This window comes from Lissotriton vulgaris, chromosome 8 (assembly GCF_964263255.1).
Source record: "Lissotriton vulgaris chromosome 8, aLisVul1.2, whole genome shotgun sequence".
Lineage (NCBI taxonomy): Eukaryota > Metazoa > Chordata > Amphibia > Caudata > Salamandridae > Lissotriton > Lissotriton vulgaris.
Window position 1 is genome coordinate 1199658582 of NC_141696.1, and position 25199 is coordinate 1199683780.

Consider the following 25199-nt stretch of genomic DNA (forward strand, 5'->3'; position numbering starts at 1 on the left):
TTTGTCATCTTTTGGAGGCTATCTTCATTACAGTGTGTTCAAATCTGGAAACACTATGTATTATAATGTGTGTGGTTCTGCAGGTCACATGAAACCTATTTGCAGGTGTCATGTGGGCTACTGGATACCATTCTGAATGCCTCAATAGTAGTATTGCATTCCTTTTTTGCTGCTAAGTCTTGAGCCTTTTAGTCCAGTCAAATTCCGAAGCCCTAATATTTTGTCTTACTTCCATTTCTGAAAACCAGTGTTGAGTATTATAATCAATCTTACCTGATGCTTACAGTTCTGGTGGCCTAATCTGTCATATCTTGTCCAACTGTAGAGACCTCCTTTGGAATCCTATCTTATTTTCTATAGCGCAAATCTGGGGACTGGTTTAGAAGTACTAGTTTTGGAGCACTTGGTCAGCTATGTTTCAAATTCTGAATGTCTCATCTGGAATTTTGTGCCCTATTCTGGAAACCTCACCTGGAGTAATGTAATAACGTTTAGAGACAACATCTCACATAAAATGTGAGGGTTTCAGGACATATCTTAGAATGTTGCCTGCAGTTTAAGATGGGTTATCTAGATCATTATGATAAGTGCATGGTGCCTAATGCAGAGTTTTGTGTATCTAAAGGTAAAGGTATCTGGAGACCAACAATGGTGTAATATCTACTATCTTAGATGCCTAATGCAAAGTTTTTTGTTTAATTCCTTGTACGGAGTCTAGATGATAGATAGTAGAAACTAAGACCTTCCTTAAGAATCATACAGTTACAAGAACACTGTTGGAATATAATTTTTACCCCTTTGGTCCAATTTCCATACCTTGTAAAATCTACAATCTAGATTAAAGGTCTACCAATGTTAATCATATCATGTCGGAACTGGGGTGGTAGAGTGGGCTAAAGAACGGTGATGGATTAAACCCAGATCTTTTGACTGGGTGTGAGTGTTTGATTGATTCAGATGCTCCGTCCATCACCACCCCCTTTTGTACCGCTTTTGCCCGCCATAAGTGTGGCAGGGTATGCTCAGACGTGAGCCCCTTGCTCACTTTGCCACTGGATTAAAGGAAGCCGGGCTGAAGACGGCTGGAATGCCAGAAACCGGTCCTCGAAAGCTTGTTTCTGGTCCAGGGAAGACATAGATTGGCAGTTCGGGCTGGACTGTTCCCATGAGGCACAGGGTCAGACTGATTTGCATATAGCCATGTCGGAACTGGGGTGGCAGAGTGGGCTAAAGAATGGTGATGGATTAAACCCAGATCTTTTGACTGGGTGTGAGTGTTTGATTGATTCAGATGCTCCGTCCATCGCCACCCCCTTTTGTACCCCTACCATAGAGACTTGGCACATAAAGGACAGATTGTGATCAAACAAGATATCTGACAGTCAGTGAAGGCAGAGAAGGTTAGCTGAGATTAAAGGGCCACGAGCTTGGTTATAAAAAAGAAGGTTAGTTGATAAACAGAAGAATTTCTGATTTCTCCCCATTAACTTTAAAACAGTTGCCTTTCATTCATTTGACAACTGTCAATGAATTTATTAAGTGGGAGTTTGGTTGTTAAAGAAAGGAACTATAATCTGTATGTCATGGGCATAAGAGAAGATTTCATAGCAAAAGAACATACAAGTGCAGATGAAGAAGCAATGTAGATATTGAAGAGTGCTGCTAAAATAACACCTCTAAGGGACAATTTGTAACAAGACAGATAAGGAAGATCAGTGGGGAGCTATCAAAACTGATTGTTAAATTTTGGACAGAACGGAGCAAAACCATTTAAGAGCTGATTTACAGATGGCAATGCCAATGCCAATGCCAATGAAACAGTTGACCATGATGGAATTTTAAACAGTATCAATAGCCGCTAAGAGATCTAATTCTATGAAGGTTGCTGTGACTCCTTGGTCTATGATGGCACAAAGACAGCCAACAGACGGGTTTCTGTACTATGCTGTGGTAGTAAGCCAGATAAGGAACTGTCCAAGAGTGAATTAATGTAATGATTGTGTGATAACTGGATGTTCACATGTTTTCTCAAGATCTAGATAAGAAAAGATAGGAGAGATACAGAGCTACAATTGCCTGGAAAGGTAGGCTCCAAGGTGGGCATTTTTAGAAGGGGGTACGCCATGGTGTGTTTCCATGTTGCCGGGACTGCAGCTGATCATAGGGAAAGATAGAAAAGGTCTCCCAGGGGAAGGCAGAAGCATATAGCACTTAACAAAAACGTATGAGGCATACATGTGTCAGTACGAGAACCAGACTTAATAAAGGTATGTGATAGCTGCAGTTCTTGAAATGTGATGGGAGAAAACTCAGCCAAATAGGAAATGGAGGTTGAATAAGACATGAGCTCAAAACAATCAAGCAAATCACAAGAGGTTGCTCAGTGAAATTAGAATAAATAGTGGCACATTTTTCATGAAAAAATGTTGCAAGATCAGAGTTTAGTTTCAGGGCTGAAATAGAGTTTTTGCTTATGGCAGTAAAGAAATGTAACTGAGGAAAATATTTATTGTGAAGAGTTAGTGGTGGCATCAATTTTTTGGGAAAAAGAGGCGGTCTGAGCAGAGTGGACCAATTGCTAGTATATTTTAACTGCAGCTCTATAAATCAGTGTGATTGTTGGTGATACTAGAACCTCCATTTGCCCTTTAGCACTTTACACTGTAGCTTTTGGTCCCTGAGGTGTCATCAAAGCAAGCAGCAGATTAGGCCTGTGAGGAGGGTAATCTTTAAAGGGGACAAAAGTGTTCAATGAAGAGTGGATTCTGCTATAAAAGCTGTCCACCGCCGACGACCCATCCTTAGAAGACAAAAGAGTTTTTTCCGTCAGGTCCCAAAAAGGCATGGAGAATTTAATGTGGACCTGGACGGTGATGCAGTGGGTGCAGGTCTTCGAAAAAGGTACAGCAAAATGGTCTGTCAAAGGCAATACGAGTAACTAAAGCATGTACAAATTGTTATTATTCGAGAACATATAATCAAGGATTTAGCCGGCAGAGTGAGTGGTAAGAGAGACCCTTTAGATTAGTTTGAGCATGAATAATGTGGAACAGAATGGTTTTATCCTCCAGGTGATACTTCAGGTTACCCAGAATACTGAAGTTGGCCTTCTTAAGAACATATGGGCACATGAGGTCTGTTAAATCATTACAAAAGTTGGTTTTAGCGCCATAGGGGGATACTAAATTAGTGTCCCAGAGAGTGAGAAAGTATGGGTGAAAAAATTGCATGTTAACCCCCTGAAAGTGATGGTTCATTAATGATAGTGCAGTAAAATTGTAATAAAAAATAATTGCAAGACAACGTCCAAGATGATTGGTTGGGGCAGGCGTGGTGCACAAAAAGGTAATCTGCTGGAATGGCTGCAGCAATATCAGGTGGGTATGCTCTGTCTCAGTTGAAAATATGGGGTCTGGTTTATGGGCATAGGTCACAGCTATATTTAGGCAGGAATATTATATTGAGAAATAACTTGGTGGCTGGTTTAGAAGGCAAACCTTGATTCTGATGGTTAGCATCTGACTCACAGTTGGGCTCACTCAGATAAGTAAACACAACAATGACATGATACAAGGCCTATTAAGTTGGGTAGCTCATGAGGAGTATATACATGTGTCTTACCTGTGGGACTGAGAGAGTGAAGCATGGAAGCTGAATAGGCCGGACACTGCAAGGAAGCTAATGACTAATGACAAATGGCTATGGGTCCTGGTGCTGGGCATAGATGCAGACGGGCTTTCCTTTGGCACATCTTCAGCATGCCAATTCCATACTCGCTGTGCAGACACACAGCAGCATCTTTCATATAGGCCAGAATCTCAGTGGCGATGCTACTTTGAAAGCTGGAGTGCTAAATGGTACTGCAAAAACACAGAGAAAAATAAAAGGGCTAACTGTAGCTCCACCTCTACTAATTTCGAGCAGTAAGTTATCTTGCCACCAGCATCACTGCGAAAATGAGCAATAATCAACAGAATAGTAAGACATAAAACACACAAAATTATGATATGTAATAATCACACTTTCAGAACCATGGAGCTAGGCACCTCCAAACAATTACATGGAAAGCAAAAAGGTGTAGAGAAATGGGACCTATGTTTGCTGGCTGGATAGTAATAGTGATCATTCACTACACACTAATGTGCTAAACACAATAGAAATCTATATTGACAGGATTTTCCACTTGCAATGTGTCTAGCATAATAGCCACAATAGGGCCTTTTGTCTATAAAAATAGTAGGGCCTTATTACGAGTTTGGCGGTTCACGGACCACCAGACTCGTGGGGGCATGGCGTGGCAGTCTTCCGACCACCTTATTATGTTGGGGCAATCGGTCCCTGGGACCACTGAAACTGTCAAGGATCAGAGATCCCTTGCAGTGGAGCAGTGGTCTTGAGGCCACAATATACTTGGTGGGCCTTTGTGGCCACGCCAAGCATATTACAAGTCTCCTCACTGCCACACTTTTCATGGCTGTGCGACCAACATAAAAAGTGTTGTGATGAGGAAACAAAAGGGGCCCTACAGGGCCCCCTTGTGCCTCTGCGTAATTGTGTGCCCTCCTGTGTGCATGCACCCCAGTACCTGCAGTGCATGGACTGCAGCAGTGTACTGATTTTGACATTTCCATTGTGGTGCCTATTTCATAGGCACTGCCACATGAATGCCAAAGAACCACCCGCCAGACAGGAGAAATCTCCTAATGTGGATAGCAGTTCAACCACAGGTTTGGCGGTGCGGGTGTAGGGCGGTCCTGCTTCCGCACCGCCAACCTCGCAATGAGGCTTTAATAAGCTTTCAAAATAAAAATAGAAGACTCATAGCCTGTATTTTCCAGTTTATATCTACTTGATAACTGTATTTCTCTAAATATGCTTCTCCGATAGGAGGCATAGACTCACTAGTTTCACTGCTACTTAATGGACACTGGTGGATGCAATTATGCCATTTCCGTTCTCTCAACATTATGAAGATAGCATGGGAAAGACGTCAGTAGGTCGATTGCCAAGAGATTGTTAGCTGTACAGTCAGTTTTAAAATTGTCAAAAAGCACGGTTTCCGAAACATTGAAAAAATCATATTCCTTTGGGAGCCATCTTACTGTAGGTTAAAGAGAACATCTGCCATCATCTTTAATGGAACCCCCTGGGCACTATACTGCAGGAGAGGGAATGTTTCTGTTGCTTCAAGTTACAACAGAAAATCAGGAAGTCATCAAGGGCTTCCAGATAAGCCTTCTGTGCAGGAAGTCTGGAAATCAACTCGGAAATAAAACCACCAGGGACAGATGATTTGCAAGAGCCAGATTTCAAGACCGTGGCTTTCCTTCGATGTCTTACTGTACTCAAGGGCTTCAGATTGTCTGGGGTTGAATGTCGGTCAGAAACATTTTCCATGCCTTCTAGCATTTGAAGAGCAGTAATGTGGAAAGGAGACCAATGGCTATGTTTATATATATTACAATTAAATTAGACCCTACTTAAATTATGTGTGACAGAAGTACTAGACCTTGTATGTAAACTCAGTCTCTCTCCACCTCGCATATAACATTTTGCAAACGAGGAGTATGTGATATTAGGACAAAGGAATACTGGATGTTTCACAGAAAACAAGAGAGCGGAAGAGGCCAATAATGTCTGATATAGACCGTCCACCCCAACATTACAATGCTAGCATTTCTGCTTTTCCTTGTTTAAATTCTACCCTCAGTGGACGTAATGTTCTAATAGTATTATAGCCCTTCTGCCCCTAATCCTCACCTCTCCGTCTCTGCTGGCCGTAGTCTGTGCCTAGTGCAGCGAGCAGTAATGCTATATTGAATTAACATGGGCACACTCATTTTCATGCAAAAGTGCAAAAAAACATGTAGAACGTCATGACCTTTGTATATGTCTAGTTGTTTCTGGGTGATGTTCATTTTTTAGGTCGAGCAGAGTCTGCTCGAGACCTATTGCTGCCCGTTTCTGGGAATGTAGACACAAGAGGGGCACGAGCGCTGATTTGACCTCGTGGGCGCGCACGGCGCCGTGCCCATCTCGTGCCTCATATTCTCGTGCGCACACAGCCAGCCCCCACACCCCTGCACACACACCACACAGGCACGCACGCTGCCGCCCCCCCCACCACACACACACATACAGAAACGCACGTATACACACGCCGCCGCCCCCTACCCCCCTGCACGCACACACAGACACACACCCCCGCCCCATGCATCGGGAGATCTGCCATCCCCCCGAATCTCGGTACTTACTAGTTAGGCGCCGGAGCGGTCAGCGGAATCACCACCTCTTCCTCCTCGTACTCCGGCCCGTCTAGAGTCAGGCTCCTCTGCAGCTCCGGAGGCTCCAGGTGGAGGAGGCAGTGGTGGGAAGGCGGGCCCGGCTTCAGGGGAAGGACCGAGAGTGGCTGCAAAACCGGCAGCTTTCCCCAGACCGGGGGCGCATCCCCGCCAGCCTACGCCAACATCGCAGGAAGCGGCGGTTGCAGGCCCCCAGCATAGGAAACAGGCCCCCGCGGTGCGCACACTAGGAAGAGGAAAAGGGGACGAGACCCACGGCTCAGGGAGGCAGTGCGCGTCAGGCCTCTGTCACTGCCTGGAACCTGTGCGCGCGCTCCCCAGCCTGTCGTGAGCACGCCTCCTTCTGGTTACTAGCGTGTCCCAGCCGCCGCGGTTACAGAGCAAATATGCCCGTGAGACTATTGTCGAATAAATTAATTTTAGAGTATAGATTTCGAGTTGGGGCACCGTTTACAGGACGTGGGCGGTGGTGAAGTGTATGTATGTATGGTTTCAGTTTACACACTTAAATAATCCCAACATTTTAGTTTTATACCCAAAAATAATAATACATCTACGGGTTAACTTCATTTTTCCCCCCAAAAGAATCAGGCTTCCAAAAATTGAACCCCGACGCTCTCTTTATGATTGGGCTAAAAATCCCGTTTTGAGCTCCGAGCAATATTACATATCGCATTATATAGGCATCTATTATCGTGTTTTGCAACAGGGAAAACTTGCTGCACGTCACAGGAAATATTGCTCAAAATTCGATCGTACACAACTTGCAATCGTTGGAATCGTGCGCATTAAAACCTCTTTATCAGCGCGATTGGCTGATGTTAAAGTCTGGTACGCAACAACTGGTTCAAATATGTTAGCACAATGTTTCACGCTTTATTACAAATGTCACCAAAAAAATGTTAATATTTCACTTCTGTTCATTGTATTTTATTGTGACGAAAATCCAAGAACATAATCTTCCCAAAAGTTATTTACAAAAATGTAAGCTAGTGCCATTATAAACTACAATAACTTTTATTTAACTATTAATTATTGTAAAAAAGTAAAAGCCATTGTTCTTTGTAATATCAATACATCTAAGTCATGTAAATACAACACATATTGCATTACAAATGCTAAAGATGTCACATTTGCGAAAGTTAAAACTATTGGCATTATAAATGACAAAGCTATTCATTTCGCTATTCTTAAAACCAACACATAAATAAAAAAATTGTCATTTACAATACCAATAGCTCAAACTTTCCTAATGCGAGACCTATTGCATTGCAAATGCTTGTGATAACGAGGTCATCCTCATGGCATTGCCCTTTGTTAATGGGGACACTGCATGGCTCGCTGTGTGCTGCCATGTCTCCTCCTACAGCTGCAGGAACAAGTCGCCATACCTTTCCTGCTGTTCTTCAAAGTGAATTGCGGTGCCATTCAGATGCTCCATCCAGAGCCTCGACCACGTTATTATCTCTTATTCTCATGCAGTCCTTTCTTCAGCTCTGAAGGACTCGATAACAGTAAGAGATACTTGTTCATTGCGGCTGCTGTAAGGAGAGGACAGCTCAGGTAATACATAACGCTCTCAGTGACCTCATTCAAATGATTATGTGCTGTGTGAAAGAGGTCGAAATGCATCGGCGTCAGATATACACATTAGAGGAGCGTGTGATCAATACAGGACTTTGCCCAAATATTTAAAGTGATGGCATAATACTTAGATAAACTCACTTGGGGACCATCAGAATGCAAAAACTCCCCTAAGGGATTTCGTTTATTGAAAAGAAGGAAAACTCTAATAAAGACTGACCTACTCTCGATGCTAACCAATGGTGCACTGTGACCTCATGCTTATACTTACTTTGATTTCTGTGGGATTCATTCTGTGTCTTATTCTTGTATGTCATACATTCAGGTGTATTCATATTTACGGTTCATGGAATGCTTTATAGCCAATTCATTTCTGAAATAACACAAAGTAAATTATGAACGCAATGCATTAATGTAAATGTAGTATACTTGTAAAGCACACAGCTGCCCCAGCAACAGGGTGTCCCGGCGCTGTATAACGCTGTGGAACCCTTCCTGGCTCTCCCTGTGGGATGGCCCTCCTGGGCACCCCCAAGTAAGCATGAGCGAATTTTGCGGATCTCGCGTTCGCGAATTTTGCGGATTTGCGGATTCGCAATCCGCAAAATCCGCGAATTTCCGCGAATTTGCGGATTTTTTTTTTTTTGTGTTTGCGCGGGTTTCTGCCAGTTCGCGAGGGTTTTGTACAATGTCGCAAATTGCGAACTTACCTGTCGGGTCGCAAGTTTCGCGAACTTGTTGTTTCTACGTGTCCAGCCTGTTTGGGACACTCTTCTTCATCACTGCCACTCTCTGTCACCACTGCCACTCTCTGACTACTCATGCCACCCTCTGGCCCACCCATGCCACCCTCTGTTTCATCACAGCACCCTCTGGTTGTCCAGTCAGTGTACATTATTGTGGCAACAAGCACACCTTCCCTGCCTCAAGTGACCTGAATTAATTTGGGGCTGATTAATGTGTCACAGAATATTTTTTTAGCTGGCACCTGCTTCCTTAGTGCTTCCTGATTAGTGATCTTTTGAACTTGCTAAGTGCTTTCATTGTTGCAAAATTAGTTACAACACCTGCCCTGCCCCAACTGACAATAATGAATTAGGGGCTGAATAATGGATTTGAACCTCCAGCCTGGCTCCTGCTTGTCTCCCTTAGCTGTAATTCAGGACCTTTGTGGCATATATGTAACTATTCTGAGGTTCAGAGCAGGGTCACATAATAGTTGCAACCTGCAACTGAACTCTGGAGGGGCCCCTCAGGAAGCACTACAGAAAATGGCTACTAATGATGAGCCTGAACTTTTGAACCTGGTAAGTAGTTACTTTCAGTTTTGCTAAGAGCGTATTTCTGCAATTTTGCACTTATTCGCACTTATTCGCGGGGCGCGAACTCACGCGAACAGTGCGAGCAGTGCGAGCCAAATCCGCTGCTCGCGGATTTGCGGATTTTGCGGGAGATTCGCGAATCTCGCGGATTGCGGATTTCCCGAAAATCCGCAAAATCCGCGAGCGGAACGGATTTTCCGCCCACCCCTACCCCCAAGGTGAAGCCAGGTATACCAGCGCTTTTGGGGCTGTTGTGGAGATTAAGCAAGCTATTGCCCAGAGTTGCAGCGTGGGACCCATGATTAGAGTAGACACCGAGGCGAGAGAATTATCGAGTCCGCGGACATTAAGCCCAAGACCCTGCCGCGTCGGGAATTGAACCCTGGTCCCAGGCCTGATCTCTGCTTGAGGGTCTGCCGCTTCTAACCAGTGAGCCACACTTCTCCACATTAATATACACTTGATTTATGGCAATTGGGGTGACTGTCTACTCTGTTTTTAGTATATTGATCCCTCCTCCATTCACCTTAACAATGATCAAACCCTGTTTCATTCAAGACTGACAAAATCAAACACCAACTCTTAGGAAGAGCTCCAAATATGTTCAATTTCACCCGGGGGGAGGGGGGCTCCTCCGTTGATGCCAGTAACATTGCCCCACTTAAATTACCTCCAAAACCCTGGAGATGAAAAATAAAATGGCAATTCATTACCATTTTATTTTTCATCCCCGTCCAGAACAAAGCATCAGGAAAGGGAGGGGCCTGCTGAGTGATGTCAGCAGTGATGACGGTAGGCTGTTTCTTCACTGTTTAGTGTGCAAATGTTTTTGGCTGGTGGTTTTGCGACATCCACTCACACATGCACACTTCAAACCTATCTAGGGTCAGAGGAAGTACAGGCCTCCAGAGCACTGTGGCGAGCTGAGTGAGGCTGCTCTCTCCAATCATGGCACTGCTCTCATACTAGTTAGAGCAGCGTCAGGATTGGTCGAGGGAGTTGCAGGAACCAGTTCCTGGAGTGGAAGACATCATGTTTGTCTTCAGGTAAGTTGCAACTTTTTTTATATATTATTTTCACGTGCCCCGACACCTCCTCTCCGTAGATGGCCTCTGCCACTGTTTCCACCCCTCTTCAAGTTATTTGTCTTTAACTGGATATCTGTTCTGCTAAAATTAGAACAATTCAGGCATCCTGGCTATACTTTAGTGAACTTTGGAGTGCAGCTAGGAATAACGTGCTCTCCTACCCATACTGTAGTTATGATGTATGTACTATCTATCCATTCGTTATCACTGTCTACACTGAAATTCATCTCAAACAAACGTTATATGGTTTTAAGAGGAAGAAATTAAACTCCAGATAAGGAAAATTCCTATATTTATTATTGACTACATTTTGGATATAAATGAAAGGAAATATCCTCCATATTGCAAATGATCAGCATGCCCTGAGTTTAGGCGCTCATGTATTCTTTGTGGTTTAAAAAAACTGTTAATTGATTGAGTAGGTGAACAGTATAACCTCCAGTGTAAACAAAAAAACGGAATAATTTGTGATGTGGAGCAAAAGACTGATTAGCATGTACTAGAATGTGAGGCACTATTGGATGAATGAGATGCTTGTTTGTCATCGCTTTTTGGGGTTAGGGAGTTAAGTCTAGAGGATTTTCTTGCACATTACTGCACATTACCGAAATATTGAAGACATTTATGCCATTTGTACAATAGCTCAATTTTTAAATCACATTTTGTCAAATTGAAGCTGATTTGACCCGAGGTTTCAACTTTTTTCTTCTTACCTGCACGAAAAGGGAGAAATTAACAGTATGTTTTAATGTTTGAATTTGAAAGCAAAGACACTATTTTTCCAATTTTTAAAAATGTTTTTTAATGCTCTTAAATATTTTATGTACATTTCTAAGTGGTACACTTAGATACCACTAATGATAATTTGATTATGTGTGCTTTTCTCTTTAGCTCTTGTTAAGTTCCATATTCTTGACACTGTTCAGTGTTCAGAAGCGATCATGGGTGGATCAGTCTATGATACATTGGAAGGAAGCACCGTAGAGATCGGTTGTGATGGTGACAGCATGACAGTTAATGGAGTAAAGATGGTGAAACGCAAGGATATTGTTACCAGCAATGGTGTTATCCATCTTGTTGATCAGGTGATGATTCCAAACTCTGGTGAGTTGCACCTTTTCATTGCTACATTAAAGGCATGCATGAGAATTTTTGGATGACTTAATATACTTTTGTCACGGTTCTGTTTAAACTACCATCCAGGGTAAGCTAAAATTGAGAGAATAAATGATAAAGGGCCCATGACTATGATTAGGGAATACATGGTTGAAATGTATTATATCTGTAATTTGTGAAAATTAATTGGGCCCAATTCACAAAGAAAGTAGGAAAAGTACTGTTTGAAATCCCCATACTGCGTGTACATGTATTAACTGTTTTCCAGAATTCACAATCCTTCCAAAATGTATGTCTGGAAACCTGCTCCAGACACAAGTCTTCATGAGTACTTCAGGGAAGGTCATGCTAGATTCTCAGCTGGATCCTTTCCCCTCTGTCCATAGAGGAGAACTCTGCACAGCTCTGCAAATGCAGATAATTTTTTTCTATGTACGGAAGCCATTTTTCCTTTTGGCGAAAGCCATTCCCCTACTCCTATACCATATCTGGATGCAACACTTTCATTTTTCCACCCGCCCTTGCCTGGAGTAGAAATATGATCATTTCAGGGTGGTAAGGAGAAAAGGGTGAGTCTGTAAATGCTAACAAATGTCCATGTTTGTGAATGTTCACAACATTCCATGGATAGCAATGCCTTGAAATGCCCATTTCTCACCCCATGAATAAGATTTATGGATGCAGAGAATACCTCACTTGAACTCCACATATGTAAATGGGCTTACACCTGCTAGGGATCTCTTTGAATTTCTGGAAGGCATAAGTAGGATAAATATGGTACTAAACACGTTTACAACAACATTTTTCTTTGGGAATAGGCCCCATTATCTTAATTTGAACTTTTTTCATTTATATAAAATAACTGTGTTCTGCTATGTCCTGTTACACAGTTCTTGAAACGAGTATGCCTGCCATTTCCTTGGCCCTATATTGCATATCGTTGCAGGCAAGTGTTATTTGACCATCTGCCAAATGAGTATCAGTTGTGTCAGCTAGTTGGTCTTTTTGGGGTCTTGGTAGATCTCATGCTCAACTAGATATCACTGTACTATCCTAATAGTTAGTGGAGCGTTTGTGTGAGTGGTTGTGCGGGTAAATGTATCTGATTATATTTATGAGTCTATATCTCTCCCTTCTCAAGAGCATGGGGGTTTGGTCAAATGCTCTATGGTTTTGAAAGACACAGCATTCACCAATACATGGGTACTTAGGTAATTGTTTTCTCGTGGGCAGACTTCCATCTGCAATTGTAGATTCATCCAATGGAGATTTTAGGTGACATTTATTAATTCATATTCTGTGTTCATATTTACGTGTAGGCAGATAGGAAGGACTGGAACATATGCCCACATCTATCAGTCTAAATAGGAGATGCTTGCCTTTTTAGCTTCTTACAAAGTATCTACAAGCCTTCAATTCTCTTTTCAAAGAAACCTTAATTAGACACAAATTCCTGCATTTTCCTATCTTGGGGATTGGCAGCAGAGGTCAACCATCCCTGATGCATGCTACTCTTTTAATGTTGGTGGAAATCCTCCCATACAAATCTATTATTTGATGGGTGCTCCTGGTACTCGCATTTCTCACTTCCCCCTCCATCTTCTACTAAAGCGGTGGAGTTATGAAGTAGAGTTTTAGGAGCTAAGGGTCCTTTTGGTGAAGACCAAATCAATCACATTTTGATAATTCAAAAGATTGTAATTTACCTACTTTAAAAACATATTGGGCATATGATGGTGCCCAATAATGGATGTAGAAGCATTGGGGTATCAAAGGTTGTCCTTAGTTAATTTAAAAAAGTCTGATTGAAATAAAAGGTTAACCTGCTTTTATTGGGTTCTTGTGAGTGTCATAGTACATAACATTCAACTTTGCGTTCCATGATAGTTGTCAAAGTCCACAATAGTCAAACTGTCATTCTGAGGGGCACATCTTAAGTTTGGCATGTGGTCCGCAAAGCTTGCCATAGTGGTGGACATGTGGGTTCTGCAGAGGACAGCCCACTATATCTGAAGATTCCCACCTGATATGCTGGTTTGGAGGATGTACTGAAATCACAGATAAATAATGAGTGGGTGTTATGCTTGTGTCAACTGTTTGGCATTAATTCATTGTTTTACTGAAACAGACTTCCATGTGGAGTCTGTTTCAGTAAACCTAAAAGACAATAGTCCTAAAATGCAATGGTTCTTCTTCCTGCATTTCAGGGCCATTGAAAGGTTATGCTGCCTGGGTCAGTCGTTCCTTGCATAGTTGACATGGATAGTAAAAAACATATTCTGAGGAACTGATGTTTCTCAGAATATGGGTATAAGGCAGGGTATTATCACTGTGACCGAGTGGTCCAGTGGCAGGCAGACCGCCTACAGAAATGTTTCCGCTGAGGTTCTCTAGGAGGACACATTGCAATTATTCTGGCTATAAATGAGGTAAGGAACCATAAGTATTGCAGGTAGGAGCATCACCAATTTATTGTCTAACCAAACTCTGCACAAGCACCGTTAAAGTCTAAATGTCTTGCTTTTTGTTACTGGAAACCCTGTGGCTCACCAACTGGCAAACCAGTGTGCACTCCGCTCGCCAGATTACGAGTTTCCTCGTGTCTGGCAGGCTTTTTTTGGCAGTCCCACAGCAGTGCCACTGAAAATGGGCACTGCAATGGGAATGTCAAAAGCCGTTCCTGCATGGCCTGGACTGAAAAGTCCATGCCGTTCAGGAACGGGGGTGCATGCACCCAGGGGGGAGGAAATACTGTGCCCCCCTGTATGCATACCCATGTTTCAGGACCGAAAGCCTTTTCATGGAGTAAAGACCTCCATGACACCGCTGGAGTCCCCGAAACTCTGATTATGCATGATGGTCTTGCAGCAGCACCAACAGAATATTGCTGAGCCCCTAACTGCTGTGCCACCACCAGGGAACTTCAGTTTCCTGGTGATCGTGGCGGTGCAGTTGGGTTCCGACCGCCATAGTTGTAAGTGGGTGATCAGACCGTCTGTGTGGCAGTGGCTGGACTGCCGTGCCCCCGCGAGTTTGGTGGTCCTCGGATTGCCAGACTCGTAATTAGGCCCAAAGTGTTGAAAGGAATGCATGAATTAATTATAGCCACTGGAGATTGCCCTGGGTACATTCCAGGCTATGTTTATTTGCCCACTATGCCACTGTAGACAGAGACAAGCCATATGCAAATCAGCCTTGACCCTGCTCAAAGAGGAAATGTCCAGCCCACACTGCCTGAACAAATCCCCTCCAGATGGTGAAAAAAGCAGCCCCAAACCAGTTTAGACACTATTCGGCTTTGCCATTGTGGGTGCGCCTCTCTACAGAGACCAACCATATACAAATCATCCTTGATCCTGCTCCAAGTAAAACTGTCTCGCACAGACATACTAGGTTTTGTCAATATAGGAGATGAACAAAATGGTCTGGAGTACAACTACAAGTAATTGCAAGTGGCTTGGATTATTTGAAGCATTCCTTCCATCTCTTTGTTAAAATAAATTAAATCTACCCACAGCTGGTTTCAGGGCAGTGACTGAATTGGAAGGAAGCCATTAAATATCCTGTTGGCTTAACCCGTTCCGTACTCCCGTCGGCCGTTGGTGAGGGCGTTCAATTGAGTGGGCGGGTGCTGCTGTGGGCCAACAGCCGACGGAGCCCTGCCCAATCAATTGAACGCCCTCACCGCGGCGGAAAAACCGCCGCGGTTAAGGCGCTATTTGTGACTTAGCTCTAGTAGCAAACATTTCAATGTTCTGATTTGATAGCAATGTGCATGGATAGTACCAAGTGTCATCTTGAAATACGAAATACATCCATTATTATTGCTCTGCATTACTAATAGTAAGGATTTCAGGATTTCAATGAATATCATGTTTTTGATGACTTTCAGTTGCATTGTTGAGATAGATAGTGCTATTATTTGTTTCGATCCCCCCTTTTGTAATGGTAAGCATGATCATAAACATATTTCTGTGAGTAGCTGTGACTTACTCCTAATTTACTACTGAATTACTCTTTCATTTACTGAAGTAAGTCATAGCTACTTCTGGAAAAATGACTGATGATATAAGTCTTATACAGGTCTGATTCATAATGTTCTGTGAGTAAGGCATGCTACTAAATCACAAAGCTTTTTCACGAAGAACCATGAGCTGGAAATTCATGAGCAAATACACCCACGTCTTTAGTAGTACACAACTACTCACAGACAAGGGTTTATGAATTGTACTCCATATATGTCTTATATGAATGCTTATCATATATGATATAGATATATATATATATATATATATATATATATATATATATATATATATATATATATATATATATATATATATATATATATATATATATATATATTTATATATTATTTATGCTTATGCTAAGTCTATGAGTCATTTTTGTTCTTGTTCACCTGTGTACCAGATCTGCAACATTTTCTAGTCAAAAAAGCTTCTTGTATACCAATGCAGAGTCAGATGCACTGTACTTGCTATGCCAGCCTTTCCCAGCACCAAGTGAAGGTTATCCTCCAGTACCAACGCTTCCACATGTTGTTCTTGTGCAAATCAGCTCAGTGCAAAGTGTTGTTATGTGATCTGCCACTGTAACACAATGTGCTCAGTGCCTCAGGATACGCTATGTGTTGTAACTTTCAATCATACACAAATAGATAAAAATGTGTTCAACTTGGTGCATTCCATTTGAAACTAAACCAACCTTTTCTTAACCCTAGCCAAACAAGTGATTGAACTTGCCTCAAAAGAACAGAGCACATTTACAGATCTGGTCGCACAGCTTGGGCTGGCTGCTTCTTTCAGGCCAGAAGCCGAATACACCCTTCTCGCTCCCTTGAATGGGGCTTTCTCTGGTAAGTAGTCGAGACATCCTCCAAGTATTCCTTTTCAAAACTATACAGAACTTCATGAAGGTCCCTCTTGGTAGTTCTCCTACTCATAGCTAGTCTAAAGCACTGGTCTGTAATTAAAAATCAATAAATATATGGTACTTTACTTTAGTTTTGTGAAAATTATTCTCCACTCCCTGCTCTGATAAAAGATAGACATTTTAGGAACTGCATTTTTACAGATGTTTCTTTAGATTCCACTTGATTTGGAGGACTGTCAGGATCCATTTTGTTGGCATACATGAGAAACATGAAATGTACATGAATTCCTTAAAAGTAAAGTGCTCTTTGTATTATTTCCATTCATTAGTAATTGAAATACAAGTATATTCGTATCTCTGTCCTACATGTGTAAAACAATTTTACAGGAAAGCATGCCACCACTTGATGCTGCTGTCTATTTAAATAATAGTTAAATCAAGGTTTCCCAACAAGTACCTGGTGACATTTTAATTACACAAAGTGAAATTTCTCATAGTTTTGCTTTGTGTGGTTTTGCCTAATTTTGTAACCTTTAGGAGTGTTGTTCAAGCAGAAAATGCCTCATTAAGTGTCAACTAGTCTCCAGCAGGCATCTTGTACGCCTTTTGTGTGTTAGGTAGATCCTAGTCCCAACCATTTTCTTTTTGTCCCACCAAATTACCCTGTCCATGTTCTTAAACTGGGGACCTTATTTTAATGGTGTTTGATCAGAATATTGAAAGGAAAGTATTATGTGCCAGAAATATCATTGCAGAAACATCGTGGAAAAAAATATCGAGAAGGTAATTTTCTACGGATAAGCAACATTTTATAATACTTAACTCCACATATATGTACCAAGAAATATATATATATATCTTCAAGGTATGTAGATGTTGAGTTAAGAATAGTAAATCTATTTGCACTACTTTCTCGATATTTTTTGCCTTGATATTTTTGCAACAACATATTAGTCACACAAAGGTTTTCTACTCGATTTTCTCTCATATGACCTTTTTAATGTAATGTCTACCTCAGCATTTATAGTAGAAGTTACTTCAACACAAATTACATCACACAACAAATGATCATTATCTAGACGAGTGATATTCAAAGCCCTGTGAAACAGCATCCTGTGCTAGCGTCAGTGGAGTTACATTTTGCCATATAAAGTGACCTTTAACATTGTCATGCTAGTAGGTGTTCTGAATATGATCACCCTGAATTTAGGGTTGCCTAGTAAGAGAACCTAGATTATTCTGAAACAAGTTCAGGTCTTTAAGTCAAACTGAGTAATTTGGTCATGCTTAGGCCCTGAGCCCAAACATAATCTACTGGCAGAAATTACTATAAATGTGTTTAGGTCACATATCATGCTTTCTGCCTGCATATGTAGCACTGTTTTATAGTAAATAGCTTCCTAAGCAAATGAGCAGTAGTCTCTGGGGAACTTCAACATACCCACTTTCATCACCTTCTTATACTATACCAGAAATCCAGCACACATCAGAAAAAATGCACATGCCGTTTGGCACAGTGCTCTTTTAGGCTATGCCCCTGAGAAGCAGTTCAGCCTCCTTACTGCAATAGGCAGCAGCAGACATCCACCTCTGCCGCTTCTTTCACTGATAGTTTTATGACTTGACTTAAAATTGGTGCTTCCCTAATTAAAATTTTAAGATTTTAAAATATATTCTGAAATATACTTAAATATACATTTCTTATAACAAGTGGATAGTCACATTGTGTTCTTTTGGTAAGAGAGGACACAATTCTAGTGTCTGTGCACTAATATATTTTCTCTTGAATTCTACAAAGTAACATTTGGAATAGAATAATGGTCTTGTAATTCTAAATTAACTTAGCTGAAATTTGTTTGGATTGGTTGTGTGCATTCTAATAAAATATTTTTGTTTGTTTGTAGATGAAACCTTAAGAATGGACCAGCGCATCTTAAAATTAATTTTACAAAACCACATTTTGAAAACAAAATTTGTTCTAAGTGGACTCTATAATGGCCAACGTTTGGAAACCATAGGAGGCAAATTTCTCAGAGTCTTTGTTTATAGAACAGTAAGTCATAATATTGAAAATTGTAAAGAACAGTGTCTGTGAGAAAAAGACCTATTTTACATGGTCACCCCCATTTTTTGCTGCATTTTATTGCTGGGTTTTAGACTCTGTACACTGGGGTGCAGCCATCCAGTGTAAGGTGTATGTGCTCTGAGCCCCGAAACCTGTGGACTGCATTAAATATTGCACCCTTCACTAGGGTGACAAGCAAGCCATTGCTTCAGGCCAGCCAATGCAGTCTGACCGCTGCAGTTTAGACCTGCAAACTGATGTGTCAAAATAACCCTTTTGATAGAGAAACGCCTTCCTTTTAAATATTAATATGTCACCCCTATGGAGGCCTTGTAGCACACAAGGTAGGGTGCAAGGAATTTAAAGCAGGGCATGTAGAAATGCAATGCAATGTTTCTATGTCTCTGCAGTGACAAGACCACAAACGCTGATTTCATTGTGTAGGGTTTTGTCCTTTGAGAAAACTAGAGTACAGATTAAGATATTAATTATGCTTTCTTGGGTAATTCAATCACTGTTTTTAAAATGTATTAAACGCCCATGGTAAAGTTAGAGTTGTAATAAATATTTTGAAATAGTTTCTTTTAGAAAGTTACCTTTCCTCTTCCTGAACCTCCTGAGGCTACATTGCATTAGTCTGCCAGCAGCTGCTCTGTCAGTGTTTGACATTAATGAGATGTAAAAACTGCTCCTAGGCATTTTGACAAGATGAGCTGGGTATTAACAAGTGATCCCTATTGGCCCTGGTGGAGGGGGGGGGGGCTAGCAGCTGTGTATGTTCTTGGAACTTCATTAACTTGACATGGATACATGTGAAGCTTGCCTATTTATAGATTAGTGTAAGGGGCAACATAAGGAAAAGGAAGCTTTTGTTCTTTAGACCCAAAATAGTCAGTTGTGCTGTAAAAGTGGATAGGGGTGCACCCTGGAAATCTTCTCAATTTGGGTATGGTGTGTTCAGGATCACCCCTAACCACTGGCTAATAAAACCTACAAACCTGACACCATACCCAAAGCTCACCAGAACATGTTCTGGACCTGTAGAAGGACAGAGGAAGTGCTGCACCTGCAGTTTAAAACCAGTGAGGGGACCTGAATGGATAAACCTGATCCCATTTGTACCCAGTGCAAGGAAGTAAACTCTAAAGGTGACTAACCTCCTGTGTGGCTACATTAACACAACAAGCAACAAGAGGCCTGGTAGCATTGTTTGGAATGTTTCCTGACTCCAAGGTTCTGTTAATGTGGTGCTGGGAGGCTTAATGGTGGCCAAATGTCCATGGCTGCTGCCTCCAGTGCCAGTGTCCAGCAGAAAGCAAAATAAAAAGATCTCTTTCCCTTGAGCAGGACCTTTGAAGTGGGGATGGAAGGTTCTAGAAGCGAGGTACCTCTGACCTATCCTGGGATGCCACCTCACCTCACTATCCGTGTCCCAAACTTTCAAATGGCATCACATGGGAGTCACTGGTCACATCTTTTCTGGGGCCTTCAGCTCCACCCATTGCTTATATCACTGCCAGGGCGTTTAACTAAAAGGGCCTCATTTATGAGGTTTTGCTGTAGGGCAGTGCCGCGTCCTTCATGCAATACGGCAAAAGAAAAGGGCAAGAATATGGCATATCTATCAGATATGGCACACTCCTGTCCTTTTCCCCAGTGCCAGTGCACAATGGTCTGCAGTGTGCCAATGCAGGCACCTTTGTACCATGGTGCAAAGGTGCCTGTGTTACAGGGATAATTATTTTTGTGCAGGAAGTAAGACCTTTCTGCACACATAAACAATCGCAACAGGAGCTTTTTCCTCTTTCTATGTGTGCTGCAGAATGCAGCATACATAGAAAAAGGAAAAACAAGGAGAATTAAAGATATTTCTCCTCGTTGTGCCTTCCGTACGCCTCACCGGGGGATGCGCATGTTTTTATCACTGCTGCAGACTTAGAATTTCTCATAAATCTGGGGCAGTGTCAGAAAGACATGGATGTTGGTGCTAATGTCCCCAGCAACACCCATTGCTTGCCCCTTCAATGCAGAAAACTGCAATATTATTTCATTTTTTCTCACCTCCTTTAACCTTAGTCACCTTTACCTCCTCCTTTATTGCTAGAAACAGTTCTACCATCACAAAATTGTCCATCAAATCCCCTCTTGTCTGAAATAACTCATACCAATGTTTGAGCTCTCCAAAAACTGGACTACTTTTAAAACCAAATTCCCTGGCTCACCCATTCCTTTTCCATCACCTCTAACAAGCTATAAACCCTGTCACTAATACTCTGCTTAACAATTTAAGAAGTGTATTTACATGACACAAGCATCCTGGTTTACAATCATTCCTCTTCCAACTAGTATTGGCATCTTTCCATGATCTTGTCCTCTATTCTTGGACATGACACCTTTCTTTTCTCACAAGACCCAAAACAGTGTGAACTCACTGTTCACAAATGTGCCAGTGTCTTAACAAGGTTCACAAATTTAACTCTACTGTCCTCCTTCAATTGGAATACCTAACAGCTCTCATTACCCACAGCATATCCATAAAGGCCCTCAAAACACAGCTCCTTAAAATTAAAAAGGATAGCTACATTAGTGGCCTGCCTTCTTTTGGAACCTCATTTTCTATCCCAGGTTTAGGTACCATTAATTCATATTTGCCAAATTCTTGTCTCTGACAATTTAAAGGTTAGTGAGTAAACTATACCAAAGAAAAGAGCAGTCTAGTTTACAAGGTCTCATCTGTTCAGAAAATTCAGTATCTGAAGACTTCTCCTCGCATGTTGCAGTGGGTATCAGAAAAGGAACAGACACCTTGAGCACATTCGTCAATGCAGTGCTTCCGAAGCCAGTCGGCAGCACAAAAAGCAGATGTTTTCAGTCTGATTGCCACTTACTTGTTTATTCTCCTGTTTTTTTACCTGTTGTGAGGTAACAAAACATAGACCATTTGGAACTTGCTAACCATCTTTGACTAACCGTCATAAGATAACAATTGTTAGCCTATGTATAAAGTGTCTAACTCTGTGCTTAAACCTTTTTACCAGTCTGTATGCATTGAAAATTCCTGTATGCTTAGAGGAAGCAAAGAAGGAAGAAATGGTGCCATTCATGTTTTCAGGCAGATGATAAAACCAGCTGAAAGTTCAATGTATGACATTCTCAGGCAAGATAAACGTTTCAGGTGAGATACGTTTCACATCACAAGCTTTCTTTTTTACTCCCTTTCTGTTGATGATTACCAGGCCACCTTTCTGAAATAGTTACACTAAATGTATATACATCTGTAACCTGACTAGAGGACAACATGCTATTTAATAACATTACTGATTTTGGGAATGGACCATGAACTTACAAGAGGTGAAACCTTGAGTGGGCCATGCTACCAACCCCCTCCCTCAACAATGTTAATAAAAAGCATAGAACATTCAGTGGATCTCCACATACAGTTTATACCATGCTGCTCTTTTAGCAGACATGAGCTATGAAAACAGATACTAAAGCAGCCAGAACACAGTCCCTTTGCACAGATCTATAGTATGCTATAAGCTTTGAAATTCAAGAGGATGAACATCCAGAGGAATCTCAAATGAATTCTACCTTTACTTAGGTAAAACATGCCATTTGACCTTTGCACTGTAGTGATAAATGACAGCATGTGTTTTTAGTATATGTGCATCAAATAGCATGTTGTATTGAACTAACATTATGTTAAGTTAGAATCTATAAATTGGTATAATATGTTCAGTAGTTCAATAAAACTTAGCACAACACAGACTGTTCTTTAACCAATGCAGAGGTCTACATTTTTATTGTTTGAAGCAACATCAAATTATTTACAGGGTTTGATCGATAGAAACATTTTATGACTGACTATTGTGTGTACATCATGAAACTTTTTAAGTATTAATTTAATCTATCAAACTGTATTTCTAAATGTGACAATGAATATTCAGCGCATATTTTTGCCTATGGGTTTAATGAGATGTGATGTACCACCTTATATTGAAGTTCTTCCGTATAACTTTAATAATGTATAGCAATTAATAACGGAAACCATCAACTTTTAATTTCCCACCTCATGTTGGCTTTACATTTTGTTTCTAAAATAGTAGTAATTATAATACCAATAGTTATCAAAGTTCTCAAAAATTGCAACATTGACTTTGAATTGCAATGCACTTTATCAATATTCTCTAACAACTGTAGCTTGTACTTGTTTTTGTTCTTCAGCAATTTAACCGTTCGCCTGAAATAATAAACAACTGGCACTGCCATTATAATTTTATAACTCTTGGATGCTCTTTCTATCATGTAACTGGGATGTAACATTTTACACTTCCCAATTTATAAATTATTCCTGATAGTTTGATATAACAATACCCTTATAACTTTCAGTTTCCCGCAGATTTCACACTTTATATTCAATAATACCATTGCATCACATTATTTTAGGAAGATAATCTCAGAGTCAACATGTATATTGTTGTACAAGTTATCTCTGTATTTGCATAGTGAAGTACTCTATATAAATGACACTCTAACCTTCTCAAAATGGTAATGCAGGGGTGTGGGCAACCCTTATATGTAATAAGTACACATTTTGGCATATAATACGTATTTCTATTTTTTTTTTTAAATGATTTGAATTCGTTTTATCTGACATACAAGTGTGTCTTTGCAATATATTTACTTTCAAAGAGTGGATAGATATCACTATCCAAACATTCTGCATTTTCTATTTTAAAAAGGGAAGAATCATTTCTTTCAGCACAAAATGCATGCTGTTGTCACTTTATTTTTAGAGAATCTGATTTGCATTTGTGCAATTTTCTTTTTTTGCAGCATTTTCCTAAGTCTCGTTGAAGCTGCAGATTTAAAAGACCTTCTGTCTGAAGCAGGGGCCTGGACTTTCTTTGTTCCAACTAATGATGCATTCAAAGGCTTGAGTGACTCTGAAATGGCAGCACTAAGGCGTAAGTGTAATGTGAGAATTGAAACTATCATGGACTACCCATAGAATGTAAAGTATTATGTCATTGGTAAGTCCAGCAGAAGAGCTAAGGTGCCATGTTGGACAGTAAAGGGGATTTGTTTCACAGCGGAATGACCCTGCTGGCCTAGAGACTGGTCTATCAACTACATAGAGAAATATTAGGATCTCAAAATAAAGTCCTAAATCTGTCTTAAGTCAGAGAAAACCATTGTAAATCAGGACCGCCAGTCTTAACCCTTTCGATGCTGATGACGAGCTCAGCTCGTCATCACCCACGGGTGTCGTGTGCTGATGACGAGCTGAGCTCGTCATAGTGCCACTAAAATGGCATTTTCCAGCACTGGGGGGGAAAACGCCCAGCAGCCATGTGGTTAATATTGTCTCATGCAAGGAAAGAAAATATTAAGGGTGTCTAAAGCATCGGCAAAACCCTTTATAAATCAGACCCCCTAACCTTAATATGGTTTTAAGACTGCATTAAGTCTGTAATACTCCTTCATCAATTATCGCACTGTGTTCTTCCTTCATTACCATAGTCTTGCATAAGCACACCAGGCCTGTTATTGACTGAACTTTATGAAGGCACATTAATATTCAGAACTTTTTAATTGAAAAACTTTCAGACTATTGTCACAACCTGGAGGGATAAGTGACATATTCTCTGGATCTGTTTTTTTTTTATATATGTAGAGCACATAAGGCCCTTAGGCTTTTAGGTTCTGTAGTCTTGCTATGCCTCAGAGTGAACTGTTGGAGAACTTCAATTGTGCTGTGCCTATCTATAGGGTGAACATCCACGTTTTTAGGGCTATTCTAAGAAGGGAGATGCAGCCTTGTAGATGTGAGATGGAAGGGGAGAGTTTTCCAGAACCTTATGGCTACAACCAAGAAGGCGGTACAAATGGAGGGAACCATTTCTGGACAATATTTAGCGGGGTCCAGTGTACATGTCCAATCAAACATGAAACACAGAGGGTACAAAGTTCCACGAGAGCGTCTGGAGAGGGAGGGAGTGTGTAAACAGGATAAGAGAGTGGAGTCAGGGAGCAGAAGGCTCCCTTATTAGAACTGAGAGGCCTCACACACCCAGCGAGCTAGATGTCAAGCTTCATCATTGGCCTCTTGCTCCTCGTCAGACTGGCGCTGCAATGCCTGACGGGCGCCTAAAAGGCTCGCTTTGTCGGAGATCTTTTGTTCAAGCCAACGGTTGTGTGCGTGTGAGGGGGAGAGAATAAGGGGTGTAGTCATGTGGGGAAGGTGATATTAAAAAGGTGAACCAATTCACAAGGATTTTTATTCGTGTGACTGATTCCCTTGGTTAAAAGGTGGGAGGGGAGATAGAGGCTGTAAGGGGCACAGTGGAACTACCTCGACCCTCTAATCAGGTCGACATGTTTCTTGCTTAGTATCGCAATTCCTCAAGACCTCAAGTACGCGAATAAAAATCCTTGTGAATAATTTCACCTTTTTTAATATCACCTTCCCCACATGACTACACCCCTTATTCTCTTCCCCTCACACGCACACAACCGTTGGCTTGAACAAAAGATCTCCGACAAAGCGAGCCTTTTAGGCGCCCGTCAGGCATTGCAGCGCCAGTCTGACGAGGAGCAAGAGGCCAATGATGAAGCTTGACATCTAGCTCGCTGGGTGTGTGAGGCCTCTCAGTTCTAATACGGGAGCCTTCTGCTCCCTGACTCCACTCTCTTATCCTGTTTACACACTCCCTCCCTCTCCAGACACTCTCGGGGAACTTTGTACCCTGTATGTTTCAGACAACCAAGAAGGCTCTGCCTCCCCATTTCTTCCTTCGTACCCTGGGGACTCGTACCCTGTTGTAGT

The 25199-nt window shown here is 41.4% G+C and overlaps 1 protein-coding gene across 9 annotated transcripts in view; it reads left to right on the forward strand.

Annotated features, from left to right (window-relative positions):
- Positions 1-25199, forward strand: part of POSTN (periostin) — a 130848-nt gene that overhangs the window by 51586 nt on the left and 54063 nt on the right. For all 9 annotated transcript variants that reach the window (XM_086935073.1, XM_086935070.1, XM_086935072.1 and 6 more), the window contains exons 8-12: positions 11188-11400; positions 16154-16288; positions 18210-18358; positions 21409-21545; positions 23207-23337. In XM_086935073.1, the coding sequence (XP_086791199.1) occupies positions 11188-11400; positions 16154-16288; positions 18210-18358; positions 21409-21545; positions 23207-23337 (765 nt within the window). The remainder of the gene's footprint in view (positions 1-11187; positions 11401-16153; positions 16289-18209; positions 18359-21408; positions 21546-23206; positions 23338-25199) is intronic.